At 42.9% G+C, this 25671-nt stretch overlaps 1 protein-coding gene across 1 annotated transcript; it reads left to right on the top strand.

Moving 5' to 3' along the window:
* Positions 1 to 864: 864 nt before the first annotated feature.
* On the top strand, positions 865 to 25486 carry tlcd2 (TLC domain containing 2). The gene is made up of 4 exons (XM_088906967.1): positions 865 to 1474; positions 2061 to 2143; positions 6237 to 6319; positions 20626 to 25486. The coding sequence occupies exons 1-4, from the start codon at positions 1296 to 1298 to the stop codon at positions 21001 to 21003; spliced, it is 723 nt and encodes a 240-aa protein (XP_088763093.1). The 5' UTR covers positions 865 to 1295; the 3' UTR covers positions 21004 to 25486.
* Positions 25487 to 25671: the final 185 nt, after the last annotated feature.

The following is a 25671-nucleotide window of genomic DNA, read 5'->3' as shown; positions in this document are numbered from 1 at the left end:
TACATTTAATTTGTTTTGAATAAGGGCAGCAGAGTGGGACGGTGATTTGCATTCATGCCTCGGAGTACTGGGGCTTTGGGATCAATTCCTGGGGCACTATCTGGGTGGAGTTTGCATGTTCTCCCCGTATTTACATGGGTATCCTTCTGGGTTTCCTCCCAGTGTCCAAAGAGAGAGGTAGGATAATTGGTTTCTGGGAGATCTGGTCCGGTCTGGTCTGGTCTGGTTCTGAGAAGTGTGTGCCTGTGTCTGCCCTGTGATGGACTGGCGTCTCATCCAGCGTGTACCCTGTTCTGCGCCTGTTGCTAGCTGGGATAGACTCCAGCTCCCCTCTGCTGGGTGCTGTGGTGCGAGCTATTTCTCCTCCAGTTTCGTCTGTGGAGGGTCCTTTTGCCTGCAGGCAGAGCTCACAGCCTAGGGCTGACTAACAAACCAGCTGCAACGCAGGTGGCCAGGTGTAGGATGCACTTCCGATCTATAGAACAAGGCGAGAAACACATTAGACGTTAGGGAGATACTCGCCACTCAGTGCAGACATTAAGTTAACAACTAGTCACCTGACACCCGCTGTCCCACACCCAAATTGCGTCGCTCTGTGACGAGATTTGACAATTAAATGGACGCTTTTCACCTCAGATCTTCTCAAAAACACTTATACAAACACAGTACAGCAGTACATTTTAATATATATATGAGTTGCGTGTTATGTTGATTTTTTTTACGTTTGTATTCGACTGCGCGGAATCGCTGCTGAAAAAGGACTACAACTTCCATAATCCCTCAGAGAGGCGGTGTCAAAAAGACATTTGACGCCCATGTGATTTGAGAGTGAGTAGGGCGGGGATTCTGTTGTTTGGTTACTGTTAAGTAAAAAGTTACACAAGCAAAAGAGTGGGTTTGGTAATGTGCAATATATATCCGCGAGATCGTATTCGCAGCCCATACTCGTAGTCGGGGATTAGACAAGACTTTTTTTGTTTTACAAATAGTCATTCATTTATGCAGGAAAGACATTTGTCCAAAACAGGTTGCCTGTCTTTTCCACGGACAAAACGCGGGATGTTGTGTAATGATAGCAAGGTTTTTTTCTGTCAATTTATTATAAAAGGAATTTGATTTTAGTTTTTGAGAACTTGGAATCGGGAGTTTATTTTTTTTTTAAAGTGATGCTTGATGCCAGCATGTTTCATTCAGTAAAATAGCAAAAGCCAGAAACGTTGTTTCTCCTGTACGTGCGTGGTCTGGCACGTTATATTCTCAAAAACGGTTTGATTTTGTAGACCTCTCGGTGCGAGATGGATTTGAGCGCTGTTGTTTTAACCGTGGGAGGCTCCGTGGGGTTTTTCAGACTCGTTAATAATGGACTGGCAAAGCTGCCCATTCCCGAAACAGCTCGCAGAAACACATGGAAATGGAGGAACATCTCGACGTCTTTCATTCACAGCTTGATTACGGGAATCTGGGCTGTGCTTTGGTGAGTAGCGTATCGCCCCCGTGCATGGTGCGTTATTGTTTTGTGCATCCCATCAGAACCTGACATTGTGAAGATCAAAATTCAATTATAAATACACTCTCGCTTTCTCCCGTCCACAGGCATATTGATCGGAGACTCAGAATGGTTGTGACTCGTAGGTCTCCAGCATCAGAATACACATGTCGCGCTCTCTTTGAAAAATAATTACCAAGTAGCCCTTAAACAGTACTTTCGGTTTTGCTTTAGTGTTTAGACATATTCAAAACTACCGTTAGCACTATCTACAGCAGCAGGAGGTATCAACTTCAAGTTCACGGAGGATCGCAAATTCCGTTTTCCAAATAAGGATGCGAGTTACTCTCCATTCTTGGGAAGCTGAGAGGTCCTTACTGATTTAACCCCCCTTTGCTGTTCAAAAATTACTGAATTACTGGCAGACGATTAGTAATTGGTAGGAACCATTCCCAAATGCTTTACTGTAAATTGAACCACAGATACGTTTGATATGTATGCAACTATTGTGTTAACCGTGGAGGTGAATTCTAAAGAAGATGTTATTCTTCAACGTGTTTTTCAATTCCGACAGTTTCTGTCTACACCCTGAGATGGCTGAAGATTTGATCTCCACACATTCCAGTTTCTCTCATGCACTGGTGTCCATATCCATAGGTGAGTGTCGATAAGAGGATGTTAATCTGATATAAACTTTACAATTTCAAATGCCGTGGTCCTTTGCTGATACGAGTGTTGGGAAAGAATTTCGAGTCACACGCGTCTTTGACATCACGTGGAGCGTTTGTTACAAAATCACACACGTGGAGTTGGGCGGGGCAGTCCGCGCTTCTGCTATTAGAGAAGACGCAGAGATTGTTTACGCAGGTTGTGGTACCGCGGGTCCGCCCGAGCGATTTCATCTTGGGCGTTGAAAAGGCCTGATTTCTTAAGCAGAAACGATAAATGACTTTTTTTTTGTTGCTGTGGTCTCCACCGGGTCAAATTCAAGCGCTGATTGTAAAACACAATATATTGGGCAGCATTTCTGCTTGAGAGATTTCAGTAGTATTGGTTACATCACTTCTGCTGTGGCCTGGAATATGTCAGTTTGCACAGGATTGCCTGTGACTTTAATAACACTGTTGCAATCTTTCAGGTATGAAGCTTCTCTGTGTTCAGTAGGACCCAGTAGGATCCCTGCTATGCATGGATGCTTTATTAACGCTCTAGATTCACCTCAAAGTGTAGAGCATTGTTCATTAATGGAATGTTTATTAGACGCTTAATGAAAAAGTGCTGTCCAGTAATTTCTAGAAGTGACACCAGATAGGAAAGCACAGAAAATCCCTTCACTGAGTACAAATCATTAAACATTAAACAGGTGAGAATAGCCTAGAACAGCACAACATTTTGGTTTTTGCACCAGTAATCGATGTGATCGTTGTTTCAGAGTTTTGTTTTGCATGGTTAGCAACAAGATACTGTAAATGAACCATTGCTGTCGTAGGACATAATGGACCTCAGTTTCTCAAGAATTCATGACGTGCGTATGTCACAATGCAGTATTTCACAATGGATTTTGTGACCCTGGTCTGATGTTTTTAGGTGTGAAATAAATGTTAAAAAATTACAAAAATTACAAAAAGCCACCATAAGTTTTGTAAACCATAATTAAGGCAGAGAAGAGATGTGTATTGTACACGAAGCTTAATGCTAGGGCAACCTACCTGGCTGAGAAGAATGAAAACTCATCTGTAGGGAAGGGGCTGTCAGACCCCCCCCCCAGTATGGGATGGAGTGGTTAGCGTTGCTGCCTCACAGTGCTGTGGCCCTGGGTTCCATTGCTGTGGTGCTGTCTATGTAGAGCTTGATGTTCTACCCATGTTCGCAATGGTTTGTTCCCCCAATCCAAAGACCAGCTGGTAGGTTCAGAGGCTTCTGGGAAAACTGGCCCTGGTGTAAATGTGTGCGTGGTTGTGTCTGTGTGTGCCCTGCAATGGCCTACTTTCCCATTAAGGATGTATCCTTTCTTGCACCTGTTGGGTACTGGGATAGGTTCCAGCTCCCCCTACACCTGAACTGGATAAAGCGATTCCACAATGGGTGGATGGCCTCCGTTCATGTTGTGATTGTCTATATTTACTTCTTCGCTTACAACCTTGAAGTACTGCATTTAACAAGTACACAGAAGTCAGATCAGTCCCCGATTCTTTCCCATTCAACGAACTGTCCTCAAAAACTCAAGGGCGATTTAAGACATGTAGCCAAAATTCCAAGCAGCTTAACTTCAGATTTACGTAGGAAGGTGAGAATATTTAACATAGCAGAGGATGACTGCCAGCACAGAATTCAAAATATTATTTGTTCTACTTTTTCTCTCTACTTTCTTCCAATATGCCCTCTTGTTATCTTGCCAAACTGGCATGACAGCTTTCTGAAGCTGCTCTTGTTGACCGCAGCAAGCTGGGCAGCTGAGATTCTGCAGATTCTCTGGATTTTTCACATTCTTGGAAGAGTCCCACCCAACTGGCATTGGCAGGGACTTGCCTCGATCAATGGGGGGCTTTATGGTCCGTCCCAGGCACGGGGTCGCCCCCTTCAGGTCACATGACCGTTTAAGAATGGGCTGCAGCTCAAAACAAGCCTTCCTCTTTTTACTTTAACTTGAAACAGAGTTTCTTTTTCTGTTCGCACAGTTACAAAGGCGCCTATAGATCACAGACTTCCTTCTCTCCCAGTGTGGTCAGAGGAAAGGATAACAGCTGCCTTTGAAGGCTTTATTTGTGAACTCCTTTAAGCCATTTGAGATGCTGTATTGACTTTTAGAACTGTCCCATACATGGATAACACACACAGCTGTGGGTCCAAAAAGGTGTTCAACATGGCTCTTATTGCCAATACGGGAGAGAGGACCCAGAGTGCTTGGTTTCTAGTACAACAGTGTTTTCTTTTCATAGATATTAAGCAGCCCAAAATCTAACTCCATCAAAAAGCCCTGCGATGTGTGGTTAATTAGAAGTAGAATACAAACTGAAGCCGTGATGGCATTAAGTCACTAAAAGCACTTGGCAGCTGCCAATGCACAGAGAAAACAGATAAGGGGGGTATGTTATCGTATGTGTACTTCACAGAAGGAAAGATTTTGACTACAGAAGTTTTTTTTACCCACCGTCTCTTTCGGTTACGTCACTTGGCTTATCGGCCTGTGAAAGGCATTCAAATAACTGCTTATCAAACAGCGAGTCGCCGTCTCGTTTCTGAGGCCCGCCGAGATGCGCGCCTGGGCTTCTGGGTGAAGGCCTGTGCTGTGACATGGTTCCTGCTGTCCTTGCGTCATTAGAGGAAATGAGCTTTGTGTGGTGATAAATGTACCTGCAAGGATGACGGGTGTATTTATGATACAAAGTCATTGATAAGTGTTCCGAACTCTTTTGGTTTTGTTTATTTGTTGAATACAGAAAATATTATTCATGCGCGCATTAGCTTGGAATTGGCTTTTGTTAGGTCGATTTTTTTTTTTCCCCCTCATAAAAACCATGTGGGTTGAGAGTCTGAGTACAGGAAATGATTTTGCTTTGAGGTTTCAAGAATTTTGAAATGTGCGTTGTGCTTTTGCAACCCCTTACTGTGATATGTCATTCGGATTTGTTTCCTATGAGAAGCGCGGTTGGTAACTGGCACCAGGACCGCTACAAAGGATGGTTCTGCCTGCAGATGTTGCGCGTTGGTAACTTCGAGACCAGTCCCATCTTTTGAATTTCCATGATTGTTCCTGGAAGTTCTGTCGTAACCCTTCAGTTATCCCAGCATAACTAGTTCTGCTCACATGTTTCTGGCTGTGATCGTCTCGTGATGATGTTTCAGAGAGTGTCTAATTGCTGTCAGACCCTTATAATACACATATCTCTCCAGAGCTCTTTTCTGCTCTCTGTCCCCTGAGTCTCCTTACAGATTTTGGATCTGTCTGCGGTTAAGGAGCCTCAACACTTTCTTTTCAGATTGCAAATGAGCACTGCAGCTATGCTACCTAAACGGCCCATCTCTGTTTAATTCCACTCCTGCAAACACATGGAAAATAGGAACATCTGGTTTGCTTACAAGGTAACCTGATGGACATAACAGTATAAGTTGAGTGGAGAGTAGATGTTTTGGAAAAAGATGAGATGTGAATTTTAAATAGGTAATAGGATGTGATTTCTATACAATTAAAGAAATTATGTCCGTATATCCGTATCAATATATACATGAGTGAAAGAACTCTGCATTTGCATGTGCTGCGAAGATGATCGTCGTGTCTCATATTCCAAGAGATATTGTTTTGTTCATCATTTATTATTTTAGCCTTATCAGTCCCTCCATAAGCTTGTACCCTTTGCAACGACCCATTTTCCCCCATTCTAGAATGCTGTCACCATGGAGACACTGTTAGTGGGCGACAGATATAAATAGCAGCCTGGAACTGACATCTTGGAAACCATTCCATGGTGTCGCCATGGTAGCCAGGGCCTAGCAACTGTGAAATGTCAAAGATGGCTGCTGCATAAAAAAAACCCATATCAATTATTGCATACATGAAGGGAAAAGCACAAGACTGGTTTGCTTTTAGTGTTATGGGTGAAGTGAACAGGGGAAAATGTGGACTTTTTTATTATGGACACAGGAATGAGTTTCCTAGAGTTGCACATGATTGCATGCGAGACCGATGGTGAGGTTCAGATGTAGTAATTATTTGGCTCTTTAATCTACCTTGTACTTCTCTTTCTTCTAGGCTACTTCATCTATGACTTCTTTGACATGGTCTTGTATCAGAAGCTACACCAATCCTGGGAGCTCCTTTTTCACCACATAGTGGTAAGTCTCCATCTCCAGGAGTTAGGTAACAGAGATGCATTCATGGGAGCACGGACCTTTCCTGTTAATGTGTTTTTAAAAACACGTGGGGCTCCACAAGGAATTCGAGATCCACTAGAATCATGTAATGTCCAGGAAATTTGAGATTCCATGTAAAGATCAGACTTGTGTTGCGTGTCTGTCCTGTTTTTGATAAAGTCCAGTTTTTTTCCAGTAGTCCAGTTTTTCAAGTCTAACTACTGCTGCAGACATAAGTACTAATACTAGCAATGTTATTCACTAATTTATTTAGTCTGGTAATCTGTTGTACTGTATGTATTTTACATTGATAGATCTTTTTATCACTCATTCACCCTTGCAGATATGTCACATGTGTTACCTTATTTAATACCTATTGCTGGAGCTCTGTAGAAGTCATTGAAATAAGGGAGGACTGGAAGAATTACGCAAGGAGTACTTCTCTTTACCCATGACCCATGAAACTGTCCAGCAAGATCTGGTATGCTGTGTAGATCACACGCTCCACACTGCATCAACACAGGGCTGGATTGAAGATTGATAGAAGATGAGTTGACCAATCAGGTGGAAGAGCATCCCTCTCCCTTATTAGAAAGCTCAGCTCAGGAAGAATTGCTGTATGTCTGAGCCCCTCTTGCCACTCTGCCCACTTTAACAGTGCTGAATAGCTCCTACGTGAGTGTCAGATAATGTGTACTATCTCATAGCACATTGAAATCCCTTTAGAATGAGCTCTATACATATTCACTGTGACTTTGTTCACATTTGGTGCTTGAATCACGATGGTGTTATAGCAGGCAGGATGTTGCTGTTCAGACTAGGCTTCTTTTTGCAAACATACAGATGCTTCTCATTCAAAACTCAGGCCAGTCATCCCTTGTGCTGGACGTCTTGAAGTCAGATCACGTGTCGAGTATTCTTTCATTCCCAAGAACAAACCTGGCATTTCTTTCCCAAGTTGTTCAGGTATGAAGCTTTTAAAATGAATGCAACAGAGACAGTGGCAAGTACATCCTTCTTGAGGCCTGCCTGTGTCTTCCATTGAGTCTCTGTGTACAGTGTTACAAGAAACCCCAAGCAAGAAACAACAAGCTGTGTACAGCAGTGTGAAACATAATCAGTGCAGTAGAGGCAAAAAGCTTAAATGACCTTTATTTGAATGTTTGCATATATGCATTCAATGCTTTTTACTGTGTAGTATGTTAGCAGGTTTGCATTTTCTTGGTGAAAGTATGGAAAAGTCTGATCTCGGTGACTGACCACTAAATCAATTCCTTCCTGTCATAACTGCGCTAAGCCCTCTTCAGTCTGGTTCAGGAATACACACCCTTGTATTTTTAAGGTTGGCTCATCAATCTGGCTCTGATCATTGATGATGGGGATGGGTGTGCCTTGCTCATTGTCTGTTTGAGTATTTTAACTGTGACCAGTACAGTGATTTCACTTATTCTGTAAGGCACATTTAAGCTCTATGGTGCAACACACCTGAACAAAGAAACCCAACAAAAAACTTGGTTTTGGAATTTCTTCTGTTTTCCTAAAAAGAAAAAGGAGGCGGTTCTTTTTTTCGAAGCACCGCCAACCAGGATGAAGCATTCAAAGAATGTTTTTTCTGCTGTCTTGTTTGGTGAAAGCATCTAAAAATACAGCGGAAAGGTTCTCTGGAAGCCTCCGTCCGGAAGCAGTCCCAAAAGTATCCTGACCACTTCTAAGCCACATTACGTCATCTCTTCTCTCTTTGCTCTGCTGGGGAAACAAACTTTACTGCATCTTCCTTTGTGTTTCTCTTGCTGCTGTGCTTCTGAAGAAGAGCCTTCCAGAATTGAACTAAAGCGTGTGAAAATCACACTCCCTCATCGCATATGCTCAGAGGTTGGCTGTGTCCTCAACCTAATACTCTTCTTTTGAAGTAAAAAAGAAACTACCAAGATGACAAGTCTGAATCATCCCTTTACTATATTTGATTTTCCCATTGCATTTTTTGTATTGTTTTTACATTGTTTTTACATTAGTTATGGTGTGCACTGTACTTCAGCATATTAACAGTCTTCTTCCTCCGTTTGTTTGTGAAATTGCATGGCATTGTTGTTTGGTTTCCTTTGCTTACATCTCTTTATGGACGGACTGATAGTATTTTCACATACCGTATGCACCCTTGAATAAGGCGTCGATTTAATACATTCCTATCATTCTAATACTTTTTGTATGCCCTACATCACAGAAACATCTATTCTTTCAATTCAAAATTATTTTGATAAAGTATCACTTAGTGCAAATCCATAAACAACTACGTTTCCCAAGGTGCACTGGTGAGCCTGGCCTGTCAGCCATACAGGTTTGAATGATCACTAAGCCATCTCTCTTTAGCTCAGGTTGCTCAGGTTGCAGGGCTGCTAGGGTAGTGTTGTCCACCCGCACTGCTCCACTCAGCAGGGCTTCCCACACTGGGAGCTGTGGCGTGCGTTCAGGCGTGCTGCAGAAGCAGGAGGGAGAGACCGGGTTTAAAAAGTGGGAATCAGGAGCCTTGTTCACTTTATGCCCTCTGAGACATGCTCACATTTCACATTACAGCAGGAAAAAAAATGAAGCCAAACACTGCATTTCTCATTATAATTGTAGTCTGTTTCAGTCCAGACTAAACCTTATATGTTGCAATGTTTGTTCATTTAAAGTCATTTGGGGTGCCCTCAGAAATAAGGACAAGACAACAGGCCATGAGCTGAAAAGGTTTGGGAAGCCCTGTCCTCAATGTCAGTCCACGTTCTTTCTCCATAGGGCCATTCATACATTCCTTGGCCAAGAACTGACCTTGATCCTTCCAAAGAAAAAGGCTGGCCATGCCAAAGGGGCGTGAATGATCTTAGACAAACAAAAGCATTTTAAAGCCCCCCTCCCTGGAAGAGAGGAGAAAAATGCGCAGGACAGGCAGCGGGAAGCGGAACGTTTGCCGTATTTAACAGCTGTTTCCGAGCCTGGGGCGGCTGGGCTGCTGGAGGAGAGCCGGAGAAGGTGTGGAGAATTTTCCCACTCCACGGCCTCTTGTGTCCTGGCTGACCGCCAGCAGTAACGCAATCCACCCCCCACCCCCACAGCTGCTTTCAGGAAACGGGAAGTCCTGCTGCCTGTGCCAAGAGCGGGGATTTTGTTGATCTCTCCGCACTCGAGCGTCCAAAGCTATATTGGACAAAAAATAGCAACGCGTGAGGTCAGACCCAGAAGTCCACAGTACAGTACAATACCCTCAAGATCGGGAAGCTGCTCTTTCTGCACTAGAGGCAGTTATTCTGTTGCCTCTGGCCTTCACTGCAGACCCTCCTGTCATGCTGCTTTTACATATAATCACACAATAAAGGCATGACAATGCAGTGATTTTGAAACAAAAGGATGAGGCAGATGAATCTGTAACTTAATATTTTGCTTGAGCTTCATAGGGAACTCCCTGTCCTTACTTCAAGACTGTTGCTGTGGCAAACCACACAGGGGTAAAAATGCTTAGCTGGGCCCTCATCATGCCATGATTGAGTAGGATAAAGACATTTATAGGGTTTATAATTTCTAAAGTTGTTGTATGCACCGGCACTGGATGATTTTGAGACTCCTTCCACTGTTGGCTTGCTTGTAAACAGTTTGAAGGTGTTGAAAAGTGGCGAATGTGACTGAGAGCAGTGTTCAGTTGAAAACCTGCCTTGGTCATGTGGTTAAGATCCAAACTTCTTTTTTTGCAAGCAGGCCTTGAGGCAAAAAGAGAAGCGTTTTGCTCATCTTCGGCGGGGAGGGAGGCGATAAAATTTGGAACTTTTAGAATGACACCATTCTTTTCCCAAATGTGCTGCTTTGCATGTAAGTTTGCACATCAAAGGGGGCCATTTGTTTCTTTTAGTGAAACTATGTTCCTTTTTCCAGAAATTGCTCTCATCCAACTTTTATCAATCATAATTGAGTTTCTTAATTGAAGCATGGGGTTTCCTCATGGAGACACTGGCATGCTGCAGATACACATGAAAAGGCACGGGATTTGCCTTGTGATTTTGTTGTTGGAGGCCTGACTGGGTTTTTTTTTTCAGTAACTTTAAACATTTTAACCATAAGTGTAAAACAAAGAAACAGACAGAAAAGAAGGTTTGGGAGGCAAAGGCATTGTCTCTGGTTCTTACAGGCTACAGCGGGCATGGATTCGAATCTCACACCTGATTTTCTGACCGCTCATTGTGTCTTCCCATCTGTTTTTACACAAAGGTTTGTGGGAGGGTGGAACAAACTACGCTGGCATAACCATCGGTGCCTGTGCTTTGTTTTCCTTTAATTAACAGCGGGACAAAGTTCTCAGATCAACTTCCTACTAATTACCAGGTGGGCTAGCTGGACCGAAGGTTTCGTCTTGTTTGCAAGTGTTCTTACAGTATGTGAACATGTAATAAGATCCCTTGAGCGCCTAGAGTACACAGCGTGCACAAGGGACTAGCTTCATATGATAACACCTTCAAGGTATCAGCTGCGTTCTGTGAAGAAAATATGAGTGAATCATTCAGTGATGAGAATTCTTGTATATTGTCCAGAAGCGATTCCGAGAAAATTACTTCATCTATGATAGTCACATTCCAAATAGTGAGTGTGAAAGGTTTGTGTGAAGCCTCGATCAGAAGAGTAGACGCAGAAGACGTCCTATGTCTGCAGCCCTCCTTTCTGAGTTGCGAGTGTTTGCAGCCGAGTGTTGTAATAGTGGGGCACAGATAAAGGGCAGAAAGGGGTGTGTCACCATGCAGGAATGCTGTCCTGTTTAGAGGCAGGAGCGCAATTTTTCCTGCGTCTGAGAAAAGAGCTGTTTCTGTGGATGTTGTGTTCCAAGAGCTGGAATGTTGGGAGGGAAAATCGTAGACGTTAAGTGGAGTGTTCCTCCTATGACCTAATGTATTTCCTTAGGAGGGGAAAAAAATCAGTCCATAAATTTCGCAGGCATCTCCGGAGAGAATGTAAACATCCCGTTCCATTCCCAGCCGGAATGCTAAATCTGCGTGTGTGTGGTGGGTTTTCTAGCCCTGCCTTTATGGAGTGCAGCACACTCTTTTGAGAGAGCCGTCCCTCACTTTCCATGAGATCTGAGTTGCGGAAACTGGCACCTTTATGGACCTGGAAAACCAAATAAAAAGCAAAATTTCCAGCTAAAATCAAAGATTTATACAGGACTCTGCTACTGTTGGTGCTGCCCTTCAGTAATAGCGAACCACATCTGTAAAGACATTTGTGGATATTTCCAGTGGAATAGCGCTGTGGTGAGGCAGTAAAGCTTTCTCACAAAACACTGTTCGGGAAAAGGAAAAAGTGGCAAATAACCTAAAGAATCCAAAGTTGGTCACTGCCCATTGCTGAAGACCTTATTTCTCTGCAAACTCCTAGGATTGTTTTTGCAGATAATTCTGAATGCCACAGTAATGGTTGGCAGTGATATTAAGTGGCTTGATATGATTCACTGCGTCTAAAGAAATGTGTAAGTTGTGTGTTTTAAGGGGGAGAATTGTAGCAAAAAAGTGAAAGGTACAAGTCGGGGTACATTCATCTTAACAACAGTGTCAATAAATAAGTCCAAAATACAGGGGTGGAAAGATCCACAGACAGCCAGATGATGACGAAGAGAAAGCTACTCTTTTGGCTAAAAATAAATCTTTATTGGTGTGTGAATGACGTGGCTGGAGTCTGGCACAGGGACTTGAACAGGAAGGGTGTTTTTTTTTTCAGGCTGCACAGTCCCAGACAGAACCCCCCCATATGGTGCCCATATGCTCTTGGATGAATTGAGCTGGAACTGAGGCCTCCTGGTGGGCCTGTGCTGCCGTCTGCGGCCACAATGGCCCCAACATCTAACGCTTTACAAAACTGTTAGGGTAATTGCAGACAGTAAAAATAATGTTGATTTTGAATGCAGTCAAGCCTGTGAGATTGGAAAAAACTTTAAACAGTGCAGTACAATTGCTCAGCAGTGTTCAATGTCTTTATTACATGGTCACTCCAACAGAGGTTTTAAATGTGCTGGAAGTGTTTCAGCGGTGGATTGTGTGCGGTGAGATGCCACACAGATTAGGTCCGGTCCTGGATTTTCATTTGAACATATCAAGACTCACATGTGACCCAGTCGTGGTGCCTGGGTGTATTACATCAGAATGAATGCAGTTGTTTGGAACTTGTTTGACAAATGCATGTCTGGCACTTGACAAGGTTTTGAATTTTCAATGACCGTAGTCATAGGTCTGAGCATAAAGAAAGTCTGTGTACAGAGTGAGGAAGAAAAACATATTAGCATCAGCAAAGGTCTCAAAACTGCAGATTGGCAGTCGGAGATAGAAAAAAGCTTTGGTGCATAAATCCTGAGATAATCTGTGCAACAGACGCGTGATGCATCAGTGAATCAGATCAGACTCAATGCGTTTGATCGCGTTGCTGATACAGGCAATTATGGCTTTTCTGAAACCACTCTGTTAGAGAATCCAAATCTAATGTGATTAATAGCAGGCACAGATATTTTTACATGGAAACTGTGGGTAGAGCCCTGGAATCCATTTATCTCAGGGACAGATTGGTTTAACATTGCTTTGCAAAGGCCCATGTACTGTATGTACGCAGAACAAGGTGTGGCTGTATGGGAAGAATGCTTTTGAATTCTGTTTTTGCATGTAGCAAATGTGGTTTCTACAGTAACTGGGAGGAAATGCTTTTAATTGCAGCTCTTTAAGCGCCATGTCCACCCACACTCTTCAATAGCTCCTTCCCCAGTACACTAGCCCCTGCCCTGCCCTAAACACCTTCCCACCACCTCCTTTGGCCTTTTCATCTGAAACATTACCAAGGTTTCTATTAACAGTGCAGGGAACTGCAGTCTGTCCTCAGGTTTTAAGGTACTGGTTTAGGAGCCCAGCCCAGGCGACTGAGGCATGAACCCATCTGAATTATTCATCAGAATACCTGTTGGCCTTGATCAGAGCTCTCCAGTCTAGCTGTACAGTATGTCCAGTGGAGATAAGCTGCCACTAGCATGAGACTCAATCTTTCAGCTCAATCGGATCACTGAGCTACTGGGAACCAAACAAGCAGGATGAGTGGAATTTGTCAACTTTATGATGTTATAGTGTCCTAATTGTTCCAGGACAGGATCAGCATGTTTCTTTTTTCCTTTAATCTTATTGCCGACAGGTATTTCTGTGTTTGTTTAGGACAAGATAATGGCTAACGATCTGTGTAACTCTTGGGTACATTGCAAAACAATGAAGGTGGAAATGCCAAGTGGATTTTCTGCTTTTTTAGTTTTTGGTTAGTCTGTAAGACAATGTGGACAAAAGAAGGAGTCAAATATAACAACAGGAAAGATCGCAGTTTGGTACTGGTGGGACTAGTTCTATTTTCACATGTGTAAAGTACAATGTGGCTCATTGTTGTGAGTGTGGGAGTGACTGAGCAGGAAGGCAGGTGGACGGGGGGGTGAGTGGATCTCAGTGGGGGTTACTGGGGACCACACCAGGAAAATGGAAGATGAAGAATCAGTGAGCCCTTTTCAGGCCAATTTCTCTTCAGCAGTTACTGGCTCTCTCCTTCATGATGAAAAGCAGAGGTGTGTTTTTTAGGAAAGAAATTTTGAATGTGCCATAATGGGTACTGTATTTAACTTTTCTAGAGATTGTTGGAATAAGTTATGTAAAAGCTTCAGGAAATCTTCTATCTTATGTTTTAGAGACTATCAGACCAGACACTTGGCCTTCTGCTCTAAAGGACGCCTGTAAGTGGTGCTTATCATTAATTGTGATTCACAGGAAGTAACAGGAAGACTCTGGGCTGAGCAGCAGAAGCTCCTTCCATAACACTGCGGCCGTTGCCAGGCAACCCCATTACTTCATGAAAAACAAATCGTGGTGAAAGAAAGATTAGCAAGTTAAAATAAATATTCCATTATGAGCTGCAATAAAAAAGCCATTCATTCACTTTTTTTTTCCACCTTCTCCTGCTGGGTCACGGTGATCCAGATTTTAATCTGTGTTTAGGGTACAGCACGGGCCACCAGACGCCACAGTTCTAACCTTCGTGTTCCTAATCCATCCAAACAGACGATAAGATGGTTAAGGGCCTTTTTGCGAAAGTGGAAATGAAATGGCTGAAGGCTAAGTGCACCTTCTTTCAGTATGTTTTGCGGAAACACCAGCGCTCTTGTGTGCGACTGTTAATCATTGATGAAGTACCGGTTTGCTTGGGAGCCATGAGGAGCTCGGGGGTGTCTGTCTGATAGGAACATCTCAGTGGGGTGATGGTAAGAAGGGGGAGTGAGCAGGGAAAGATAGTTGTGCAAGGAGCTCCACACACATTCTCTGTGCCAAATACCACAATGCCCGAGTTTCCAATGACCCCAACCTGATCTTTTTTTCTTTACAATCAGCGTGCCTATATACCTTTATGTACTAGTAAATGGACTTTGATATTTGCCTTTGTTTATAGCCTACTGCCATGACTGGGGATTGAGAAACAGGCTTGTGTTGTTGTTTTTTTGCAGCTCACCAATAAATTTGGTTGCACAATGTATAGTGCAGAAAAGCTTTTATTCATGCAGGTGAGTTGTCGACGCATCCGTCAGTGCCATGCTGTTTCCAAAGACGCAGCATGGATTGGCTCATGGTATTTTTCATTTCTGAAGTCGGCCGCAGAAGTATGTTCATCTGTCCCCGTCAGCGGCGTGAGCTAAAACAAGGAGTCCTCCAGTTTATCTCAAGGGCGGTCCTGGAGTCTGTGAGGTGTTTGTGTGCGCCCATTATCAGAAAGACGCTTATTCCTACTGAGGGTCAGAGCAACGCAGAGCCTGTCCTGGCTGCATACAACATAAGGCAAGACTAAACCCTGGGCAGGATGCCAGTCGATCAATGGGCACATTGGGGAAAATATGGAGATGCCATCTAGCATAGCCTTTATCCATGGAAGTTGGGAGGAAACTAGCACCGGGCGAAATCTCATGTCAACAGAGGGAGAACATGCACACTCCGCACAGACAACCCCCCCCATACTGAACCTGTGAGGTGTGAGTGACGAGCTCTATCCTGCCATCACCGTGCCTCCCTTCAAGCATAAATTCTTGCCAGCAAATTATACTAAATATCATTGCACGGTAACATTACTGAGGCTGTGAATATGTTTTTCAGCGATACCTTTTCTTTATTAAACTGCAGCATGGTGACACAGTAGGTTGCACTGTCACTTCGCAATTTCCTGGGGTCCTGTGTTCAAATGTGTTTCTGTCTGCATGGAGTTTGCATGTTCTCCATGCAGCGTATTCAAATGAGTTTTCTCTGGGTGCTCCAGTTGTATATGAGTCCTGCTAGCATGCTGTCCAGGGCAGTCCGGCCCTGTGCCTGCCAGGATCGTCAACCAACTCACCATGGCCCTCTATGAAAAAATGATCAAATATTTGCTGTTCAGTTCTGATCAATAAATGTTTTTGTATGCATTGCATTTCTTCCCATCCTGCTGCATTTGAATGTGCGTATACAGAGCCACGCCGACAAATTGAATGCACGAAAGAGGGGTTTGTCTTGCTAGACTGGTTGGTTGGGTTACAATGAGGTTTTCATGAGAATTATCTGTTAATATAAATATGTCGCCTTTTAGCAGCCAGAACCTGTTTTGTGTTTTTTTTTTTTTGTTTTAGGAGGAAATGGAAGAATGTGAAGGGCCTGTGGGCTGTTTTTTGTTTTTCTCTGTGTTTGGGATGCGCTAGCTAAAACACGTCAGCTTGCCAAGTGTGTCAGTGTCAGTTCCACTCCTCCTCCTGCGGGCTGAGAGAAGACCCGCCTCTCGTTGGCAGCGCACTGGCACGCTGGCATGGACCCTGTCTAAACTAGGGGCACCAGGCTGCTAGATCTCAGCCAGCGGGGAGCTCAGAAAATCCCCCTGTTGAGTCCCGAGTTTAAATGGGGCTGAGTAATAGTTATAATAGTTATTTTCTCTGATCCAGATCAATTTCGGATTCCTGCTCTGGTCACTCTTTTGTTTGGACCTGTTTATTCTGGCGACAGTGTTCAGTTGTTAAATAGTGTCCTTTTTACCTCTGTTGTTTTAACCTTCGGTAAAGGTTTGTGTACTTGAGGCAGTGTGAGAGATAACAGCCGGGTGAGGGGATGGTGCCGATTGTGACTTTTTCCCCCAAGTCTGATTCCAGAGGCTCGGTCACATTGGAATTGGAAAGAAGACGCTTTCAGCTTCTGACATTTTCCGCCACCTATACGATTAGCTCCTGAAACCTCCTGTTTTCCTACGAATGTGAATTGGCACTCGGAGGCGAATTGGTTCAGTCAGGCACTGGTGAGGCTGAGGGTGATTTAGAGACCCACATGTGACCTTTACCCCAAGAATCATGTGAGTGGCCCCATGCCTTCATCAAAGCTGCATGTTTCACACTCTAAATGAATCACATGCTGCTGCTGTGCCTCTTGGAATGGGCACTGAGTGATGTGTTCTGTTCATTTCCTCTGTAAAAGCCCCCACTCTTATACAAGGCTGGCATGGTAGAGTTTATTTGGTTATTAGCCACTTTCACTGTGATTCTCCATAGTATTTTGCCTTGACCTTTTATGGACCAATTGTACTTTCAGTATGCACTACTATACCAGCCTGTGTTCACGTGGTCTTGCTGGTGAAAACATGGCAAAGTATTGAGAAACCAAATTAAATTACCAAATTTAAGAAGACCAAGGTTTAAAATGTGAATATGTTTTGCAAACATAGTGTGATAAACCTGTATAAAATGAGGAAGAATCCATGGTTGCACATCTGTCCTCTATGAATATCAACCCTGGGAAACGCTGGCCCTGCTTTTTTGGTTCCTGTTGGGATTAGTCTGTTTTGTAACAGGATTACTCAATGAAAAGAACCTGACTCTGTTGTGGCTTCTGAAGCAGGTTTAGTAGGGATTATTTGAATAAGACCTCTAATGCTGAATCACAGTAATCTTCTAGCGCTGCCTTTGGCTCTGGACAGTTGCTTGGATTATCCTGTCTAGTGTTGAGGGTTTTGTGCTGGGGTTAACATTTTTACCTACCTTTCACAGTCGGCATTAGTCATGCCCAATGTTTACTCCTCTTCAGCCAGAGGTCACCAGGTCATAGTCTGGGGTCAGTCCTGTTCTGGGAAGTTTTCACATCCAAGTTTGCCTGAGTCTCATTCTCATGTACCACAGAAAGGCCTGGTTGTTACAGGCAACTAAAGGGAAGTACCAGATCGTACAGGGAGATAACCTAGAATTATTTTCTATTCCACTGCAGGGTTTTTAATCTAGCCTATGTGACTACTGTAAAACCTGATGGCTTTTGCTAAAAACCACTTAAGGTTTAAGTTAAATTATTTGCTTGGACAAAAAGACTAAGTCCACAGTATTGGTCATCACTGATTTATTGTTTAGTAAGTACTGATTCCACCTGTGTCCACAGAAATGTGTGTGTCGTTAATCCTTCAGACGGAAGGACGGAAAATGTGGCAAAAAAGGCAAATATGCCTACCTCATCTAGCAAAATTTCCAGCTGTGCTATCGTTTGACTTGACAATTGAACTGAGGCTGAAGCAGGCTTATATAACATCTCAATATGAAACGGTTTTTTGAATCTGGTGTAAAATGTCTGAGTAATTCCACAGCATACAGCAGTTTGTTACTGCAACTCTACCCACCAATATTGATTTTTACATTAATACATTATTAGCAGACTTCAAATGATGTAACAAAATAGCCTAATCATAAATAATTAATAGGTTAGCTTGCAGTCTACTGAATAGTCCGTGTGCTTCTGTGAAGTTTTGAAATGGTCATGTTCTTTGTGAGGCTACATTGATACCTGCACTTTGGCGATTGAAGCATTATTAGGTGTCGCACTGTAATACAGAAATGAACATTGCCACAGTGTCTCCTTTGCAACTGACAGATTCACACCCACTGTCCCCTCACTGGAGTGACAGGGGGTGCCTGGCCCTGCACTGAATGGAAGCTTGTTGTTAGACAACGCTACAGTCTCTGACTCCGAGACCGTAGCTTTGTGTGGAGCGCCACCTAGTGGAGTCTGCTGTTAAGGCTGTAGAACGCAGATCGAGCTCAACGTTAAGCAATACTGTTGTTAAGATGTTTAATGGTGCAGCCGTCTTAAATAAACAACAGCCCGTTGTGTAGCATCCAAATTTTGTTCCTAGCATACTACCAGCATTTATGAGAGTGGTTAGTTGGTCTGTATGTCTTTTTTTTTAAAAGCCAGATTAAAAATATACTGGATAAAGAAGTTAGAAAATGGGCGGATGAAAGAAATACGGTCATTAAGAATTGTTTCTGCTTCTTAATGTTTGTCTTACAATTATTTGTGCTTTAAAGCATCACAGTTTAATAACCCAGTTACTCTGAGGTACCATTACTACTTGACCCAATGGTACATCAAAGTACCATAAGGAATGCAAAAATAAACCAAGGAAATTACCCCCAGATCTCCTCTTTGTAGATTAGTTTTCTTAATTGCGTAAGTGGTCTTTAGTGCATCACAAAGCACTCAGCCTTTACTGCATTATAAAGGCTTAATGAAAGTCTTGGTGCTGTGGTTATGTGATACTGGATAAGTGCTAGTGACCTTCAAGCAGGGCCTGAGGTTATAAGATAGCACCGCCAGGGCTCTAGGTAAGTGGGGTGTCGGTGATGGTTTGGGCAATGGTAGCAGTGCTCTGTGAATCCAGACTCAAAGTCAGTGCAGAGTTAATGGTATCTGTCCTCTATGTGATCATGGTGGAAAACTACTGTCCCTGACTGTACTGCATGTATTACTCTACAGCTTCAACAGATGTAAACTGGAATGCTTTCCTAATTCGATAGGTATTCAGTTCGGTCATCCTTTTTTCCAAGCTCTTGTCTTTTCAAAAAGCCGCCCAGTCTCTGAAACGTTAGTTTCCTTTGGGGTTCAGACACTACTTTGGTGTAGCAGACAAAAACATTTAAAGGAAAATGAGAATTTCAAAATGTAGATGTGGGCTGTGCAGATTGGGTCTTTTCCTGAAACACAAGTGGCTGCCTTCTGCCTTAGCTGTGGCCAGGCTATGGTTGGACCTGTGACTGCATCTTACAGGTCAGTATAAAAAGGTGGCTTCTTTCCTGTTTGTTGCTCTGCCCTGCCTTCTCAAGGAATATTTAAGGTGACAATAGTAAAAACAGTTGTATTCAAGGAGAATTAACATGACTTTCTTATTTTTTTTAATAACTAAAAAATGTAAGATATGTTTGAGGGGAGTCCATTTTCACATTTATAAAATTGCATCTAAAGGTTTTATGATGGACCATATACCGGGCAATACTGTTTTATCCGTGTCACTACCAGGCCTCGTGCTCATGCAGAACAAGACTTTGTTAACTTGACAGGGCAATACTCTGTAAACATTAACGCTGTTTGTGGAAGTACAATGAAGTTTGTACTTTTAGTTTTTGAAATGGAAGTGAACCATTCACTCAGATATACACTTTTATAGTTGCTCCTGCAGTGTGGATAGTACTTTATTACACATTGGCTTTAGTGTCTTCTGATGCTTAGTTTTGAGCACTTAACATTGTGAAAGAGCAACAGAAAAGTATTGCATTTACAGTTGTTGAAACCTTAAAAGAAAGAAAGTAAAATTTTGCTGAACAGAAAAAGTTCATTTCTATTTGCCTATTACTTGCTAGATAAGGTGACCATCTGGCCTCATAGTTTTTATGACAGCACATGACGTTTATGTGTTACCTGGACAGTCAAACCTCTGTGTCATGTAGGGGTTAGGTTAAGATTGATTTGGGTATTTTTACAGATGTGCCATCATGTCTATCCATCCATGAATTTTTTAACCACTTCTTCTAATTCAGCATCCCAGAGGAGCCGGAGCCTTTCCCAGCAGGAAAGGGAGGGTACACACCCCTGGACAGGACACCAGTCCATTACAGGGCAGACCCACAGACACAGATGCACACACACACTATCACTAGGGTCAATCTTCCCAGAAGCCAGTAAACCTACCAGTATGTTTTTAGACTGTGGGATGAAACCATAGTACCCAGAGCAAACCCACACAAACGCAGGGAGAACATGCAAACTCCACACAGACAGCACCCCAGGAATTGAACACGGGGTCCCAGTGCTGTAAGGCAGCAATGCTAACCTCTGCATCACCACACCGCCCCCCCAGACAGGTCTAGTATTTATTTTGGGATGCATGCACAGAGAACTTCTTGTGCTTTTCTGATCAGGTCTGTCTACTGCCGTCCCTCCCTGCAGGTGATCATGTGCTTCGGGACCTCTGTGCTGACATGCCACTATGTGGGCTTTGCCGTGGTGGCCCTGCTGGTGGAGATCAACTCCATCTTCCTGCACCTGCGGCAGATGCTCCTGATGGCCAGCCTGTCCAAGACCACCCTGTACCGGCTCAACAGCATGGTCAACCTGGGCACCTACATGGTGTTCCGCATCAGCACGCTAGCCTGGATGACACGCTGGCTGGTGATCAACCGCGACAACGTGCCTCTGCTCAGCTACACCATGGGCAGCGTGGGCATGGCCATCATGACCGCCATGAACATTGTGCTCTTCTACCGTTTGCTGCGCAGCGATTTCCTCAAATCAAGCCGAGAAACCAAGAAGGAGAAAGAAAAGTAGGATTGGCCTAAAAGCTCTTCTTTGATCTGCCTGCACTCATTGATTTAGGACTCTCATTTTCTCAAGTAATCAGGGCACCCACACATTCACGAAAACAAGCTCAGTCCGTCAAAACTAAAGAGGAACTTGCATATTGCATTGTGCTCCTGCTGCTGGTTGCAAAGAGGTCAGACTTTATTTTCAATGTGGCATTTCAGCCTGGATTTAGGTTGTGCTTTCTGGTACAGTAGGAGGTAGCCAGGGCTTCTGCGTGTTTAAAGATTGAAGATTCTCTGTCCAGATTCTCAGTCTCCACCACCAATCTGGAACAGAGAACTGGCTGAAAATACGAGATTGTTTATCTTGAAATATACATCCGCTTTCGAAAGTACCTTCTTGCCCGATCCAGTCAAAATGCCTGCTGTTGGGCTTGACATCTGTTAAGATACCTAAAGATTGCAGGATGGTGATTGTGATTGGGGTACAACTGTACAAGCTTTTTCTTAAAACAACAAAAGCCCAGAAGGATTACTTTGTCCTCAGCCTGTTGACTTCCACTCACCTCTGCTCGAGAGTAGCTGCTAGCTCAGACTTCATGTTGCCACTACAGGTGAGGACTTTCCATCTCAACTGGGTGATGGTACCTAATCACTGCCTCACCAGTAACATCCTCTTTAGCTTTCAGTAAGTAAAAGCGAGCCATTTCTCAGACTAATACTTTAAAAGGAGACCTTGCTTGCTCCTTGATCTCATCCTCTGCTACCTCAGAAACCTGTAGCAGTTATTTTCTGGCATAGATCTCTTGCTGTGGGTGTGGTGAGCAGTTTTTGTATTGTGCACTGTAGAATGAACTGCACAGAAAAGTAGCAGACTTGTCGGCAAAAGCAACCCTTAGTTCCCTCTCTGCCACTGCCATCCTTCCAGTGGAGTAAGTGGTGCCCACAGAAAGCCCCCTCCAGACTATATCTTTACTGTATACTGTAGCGTTCCTGAAACCAGGGGATTCAGGTATTTGATGCCGCTCAGTCTCAGGTGATGAATGCTCCTGTAGTAGCTGCTGTCTGCAATGAAAGGGGAGAGGAAAACAAAGAGGATTCCATCTCAAACCTTGTCTGCACAGAGTGACAAACAACCGTGAACCAGTATGCTCTGCATGGCAAGGTTTTCTTTTTCTGCCAGAGGTGACATCGACTGATCGTGTCCTCAATCTTTTTTTGTTGGCGTTATTTTTGCCTGTAATAATCAGTAAAGACAAGTCTGGTGTTTGCCCTGCTTTCTCACTGTGACAATGAATACAAGTACTAGATGGAACAGAATCAATTCTTACTGGCATTGCAGTAAACACAGTGTTTTGCAGAGATGCACACTTGTATACACATTCACACAATGACCTCAGATTAGCTACAGCCAAGGTTGTCACTTCAGGATTAAAACCTACTGGATTCAATAACTTATGTAACATACTCTGAAATTTTATAATGAAGATTTTTTAAAGAGTTTTTGTTATGTAAATAGGTATTTTGGGGTACTGTTAGCAGATCAACATTATGGCAAAACAGAAAACGGTATTAAGTTGTTTTTTAAGTACCTGTTTTAATTATTATTTGCTTTATCTAAAAATCTAAACCAGAAAATGAATTGTGATGTATCCTGTCAGTGGTTGCCCTGTGTGTTGTCCTCTTATTTTGCAGTTTCAAAACTATTTGAATTTCATGTGTTTCGGGGCCTGGATATCTTTGACGTCTCACAAATTATGAATATTAATGGGTAAAATGCAACTGCCTTTAACTCCTCTTTACTTTAATTCACTATTGCAAGAAAAAGAATATTTCTGGCTTCCTTTTTGTAAAAAAGCAAGTCTGAACTCTGGGGTGAGCTCCACGTTTTCTAGTGGCTATAATAATACCCTTCAAGCTTGACATTTTCCATGGCAGTAATCGTAGAAGTCAAACGTCTGGCCATTGGAGTGCTTGTTCTCAGTCTCTGACACCTTGTACTAAGGTACAAACCGGATTTGGGAATCTGAAGCGGGAATAGACCCTTATGCTAGCTGTGTTGAGCTATCCACAATCCCGAAGGTGTTGTAGGAATCTCTAAATTATCAACACCTTACGACAAGAGTCCTGGAGGGCCAGTGTGTCTGCAGGTTTTCTAGTCTCTTTAAAGAAACTGGTTAAATTGTTCCAATAAAGCCAGTGATGAGCAGCTTCAGGCTGGTTTCGAGCACTTAACATTGAGAAGAAAAGATAAGTTTTGCATTTATAGTTGCATTTATACCTTAAAAGAAGGAAAGTTGTGTTTTGCTAAATAGAAAAGAATATATGGCTATTTGCATATTACTTGATCGATAAGGTGACTATCTGGCCTCATAGTTTCTTGGAAGTTTGATTAATTCAGGTTATCTGGAATCAGTTTAGGAAAGGTTAATTTATCAATTAAAAATATTTTTCTTTGTGCATTGTGAGACCATTCTAAAAAGCCTGTCGTGTTTGATCATATGCTCTTCTTCACGACAGACGTTCTGTCCACTTGCAATGAAAACTGCGGACACGCTGGTCCACCTGGACCCAGACTGGAGTTCCCCATCTTCCCCTCCATTAACTGCTCCATTCGCAGAGGGTGTTTGGCTGTGTCACTCTTAGAATACGAGTCTTGTGTCTGGGGTGTCCTCTTGTTTTATAGAAATTGCACTTCTTCTCTGTCTACTCTGTCACTGTCAGCAGTGAAGCACCCCGAAACTGAGTGAGTCAATGTGGGGAACAAGAGACCCCAGTCCCAGTGAGAAAAGGTATCCTCAGTCCCAGCTGGATCCATTTCAGTACTTGAGGCCTGCTGGGTTCTGTCATTCTCACTGCACATTGGACCTTTTGTGTTTCAAAGGTGGAATCGCCAGCTTAAACACACTCATGCTGAAATAGCCAGGTGTCTTCTTGACTCTGAAACTAGTGTAGTCCTGGCCATTCATCCATCTGTTCATCCATTCAACCACCCAACTATTCATCCACCTGTTCACCCATTCATCCCCTCATTCACCCAACCATCCACCCCTTTTCAATCTGCTCGTCCTGGAGAGGGTCACAGCAACAGAGTCATTCAGCAAGGGGTGGTGATGGAAAGCTGGTTCCCATTGCATAGCGATTTAGTCTGTTCCATGTTTTGGGAACCGTGTGCTCTTGGTAATGGTGTACTTATGAAGCACAATAACAAACAGGTTTTATCTTCTCACTTGTATTGCACATGTATTCAAGGCGTAAGGACACGTCCTATGGAGTATTCAGCACCTGGTGATGCCTGATTCAAACAGCTGTGCACTGGGAGTCCTGATTCCCATCCTTTATGTGGAAAGTGGGGAAACCCTCGAATTTAAAACCTCTGTTGGGTGAGGACTTGGCATTTCAACAGTTAAAAGACTGAAAGACTCTGTGACTTGCGAACTTGACACGGTTTTTGTTGTGGCATAGTCTAACGTCGATCAGAATCTCTGTGCTTTGCTGTTGTAGTGGAAACTTGTATGGACTGTGCCGTCCTGTACTGTGCTGAAAGAAGAGTACAAAAGGGCCTTGCTTGAATCGGTAGCGTAGCAGTACCCAGTCAGAGCGCAGTGGTGATACACTAGTTTGTCTGTAATGAAGGAATCATGTTCAAGTCCTTAACTAGTTCTTTACTCCTGGTGTGGTTTACATGAACCCTAAGCGTTGATCTAGTGCACTACAGTGTTTTAATGCCTCTTCCAGCTTTGTTGCTGTTAACCGTGTAGTTGAAAGTTTGAAGATGAAACAATATTTTGATGAAGGCATTAATTAGAGTGACAGTATTATGTACGGACATAATCGATACTGTAATGGCAGAGTGACTTTTCCTCTTTAAAACCATGATGCTACACTGATCGTCCTTTCTTTTCACAGTTTATACAGCATTTTTTGTGCTTTAAACGTCAGCATCGATTTGATAACTGACTTCTTAATGTTAGCTTGTGGTGTGAAATGGTTTAAAATATGTCTCTTTTAAACATGTAATAAATAAAAGTACTCGTCGTCACCAACATCTTCTAAAGATGTGACCTTAGGTGTTAAATCAATTTGGGGAAATGGGAAACAACGGTAAAATATTAGCAATTATAATAATATGAAAAAATAAGTTATTGTAATAAATTTACACTGGTAAAGAAGTATGAAAGTGAACCTGGACGAACACGAATTATAGAACATTCTGCTGTATTAATTAGAATGTTGTAGAACCGTCCGTTCAAACCCATTTGTTACCAAACGGCTTCACCTGTAAGTTTGGAGATGGATGTCTCGTTGCTTACGTTTTGTGATCGTGCAGTTATTTTTATACAATCTTGTGTAAATTGTACATAGTGTACTAATTTTATTTTATATTAATAAATGACGTAAATGACGTTTTTGTAATTAATTAAAATGTAATGATCTTCTAATGTGTCATGTCTGTATATGGAAACCATGACTGTTTAATGTCACGAAATAAAGCTATTTCAACCAAATGGGGTTTTATCTTTGTGACCAACAGGTGGACTTGACTGTTAATATCTTCCTTGGACGGTAGGGGGAGACATCTTTGCACAGAACGTGTTTCCCTGTCCAAGGTGCTGAAAATGAAATGTGCGTCTTACTGGGAAAGTAAATTGGACAGCTAAGTCTGCGCGAGTTGTTAATTATCAATCGAGTC

This window comes from Atractosteus spatula, chromosome 27 (genome assembly GCF_055471065.1).
Source record: "Atractosteus spatula isolate fAtrSpa1 chromosome 27, fAtrSpa1.hap1, whole genome shotgun sequence".
Classification (NCBI taxonomy): Eukaryota; Metazoa; Chordata; class Actinopteri; order Semionotiformes; family Lepisosteidae; genus Atractosteus; species Atractosteus spatula.
The sequence above is the reverse complement of the archived record's forward strand: the minus strand, read 5'-3'. Positions and strand labels throughout refer to the sequence as shown.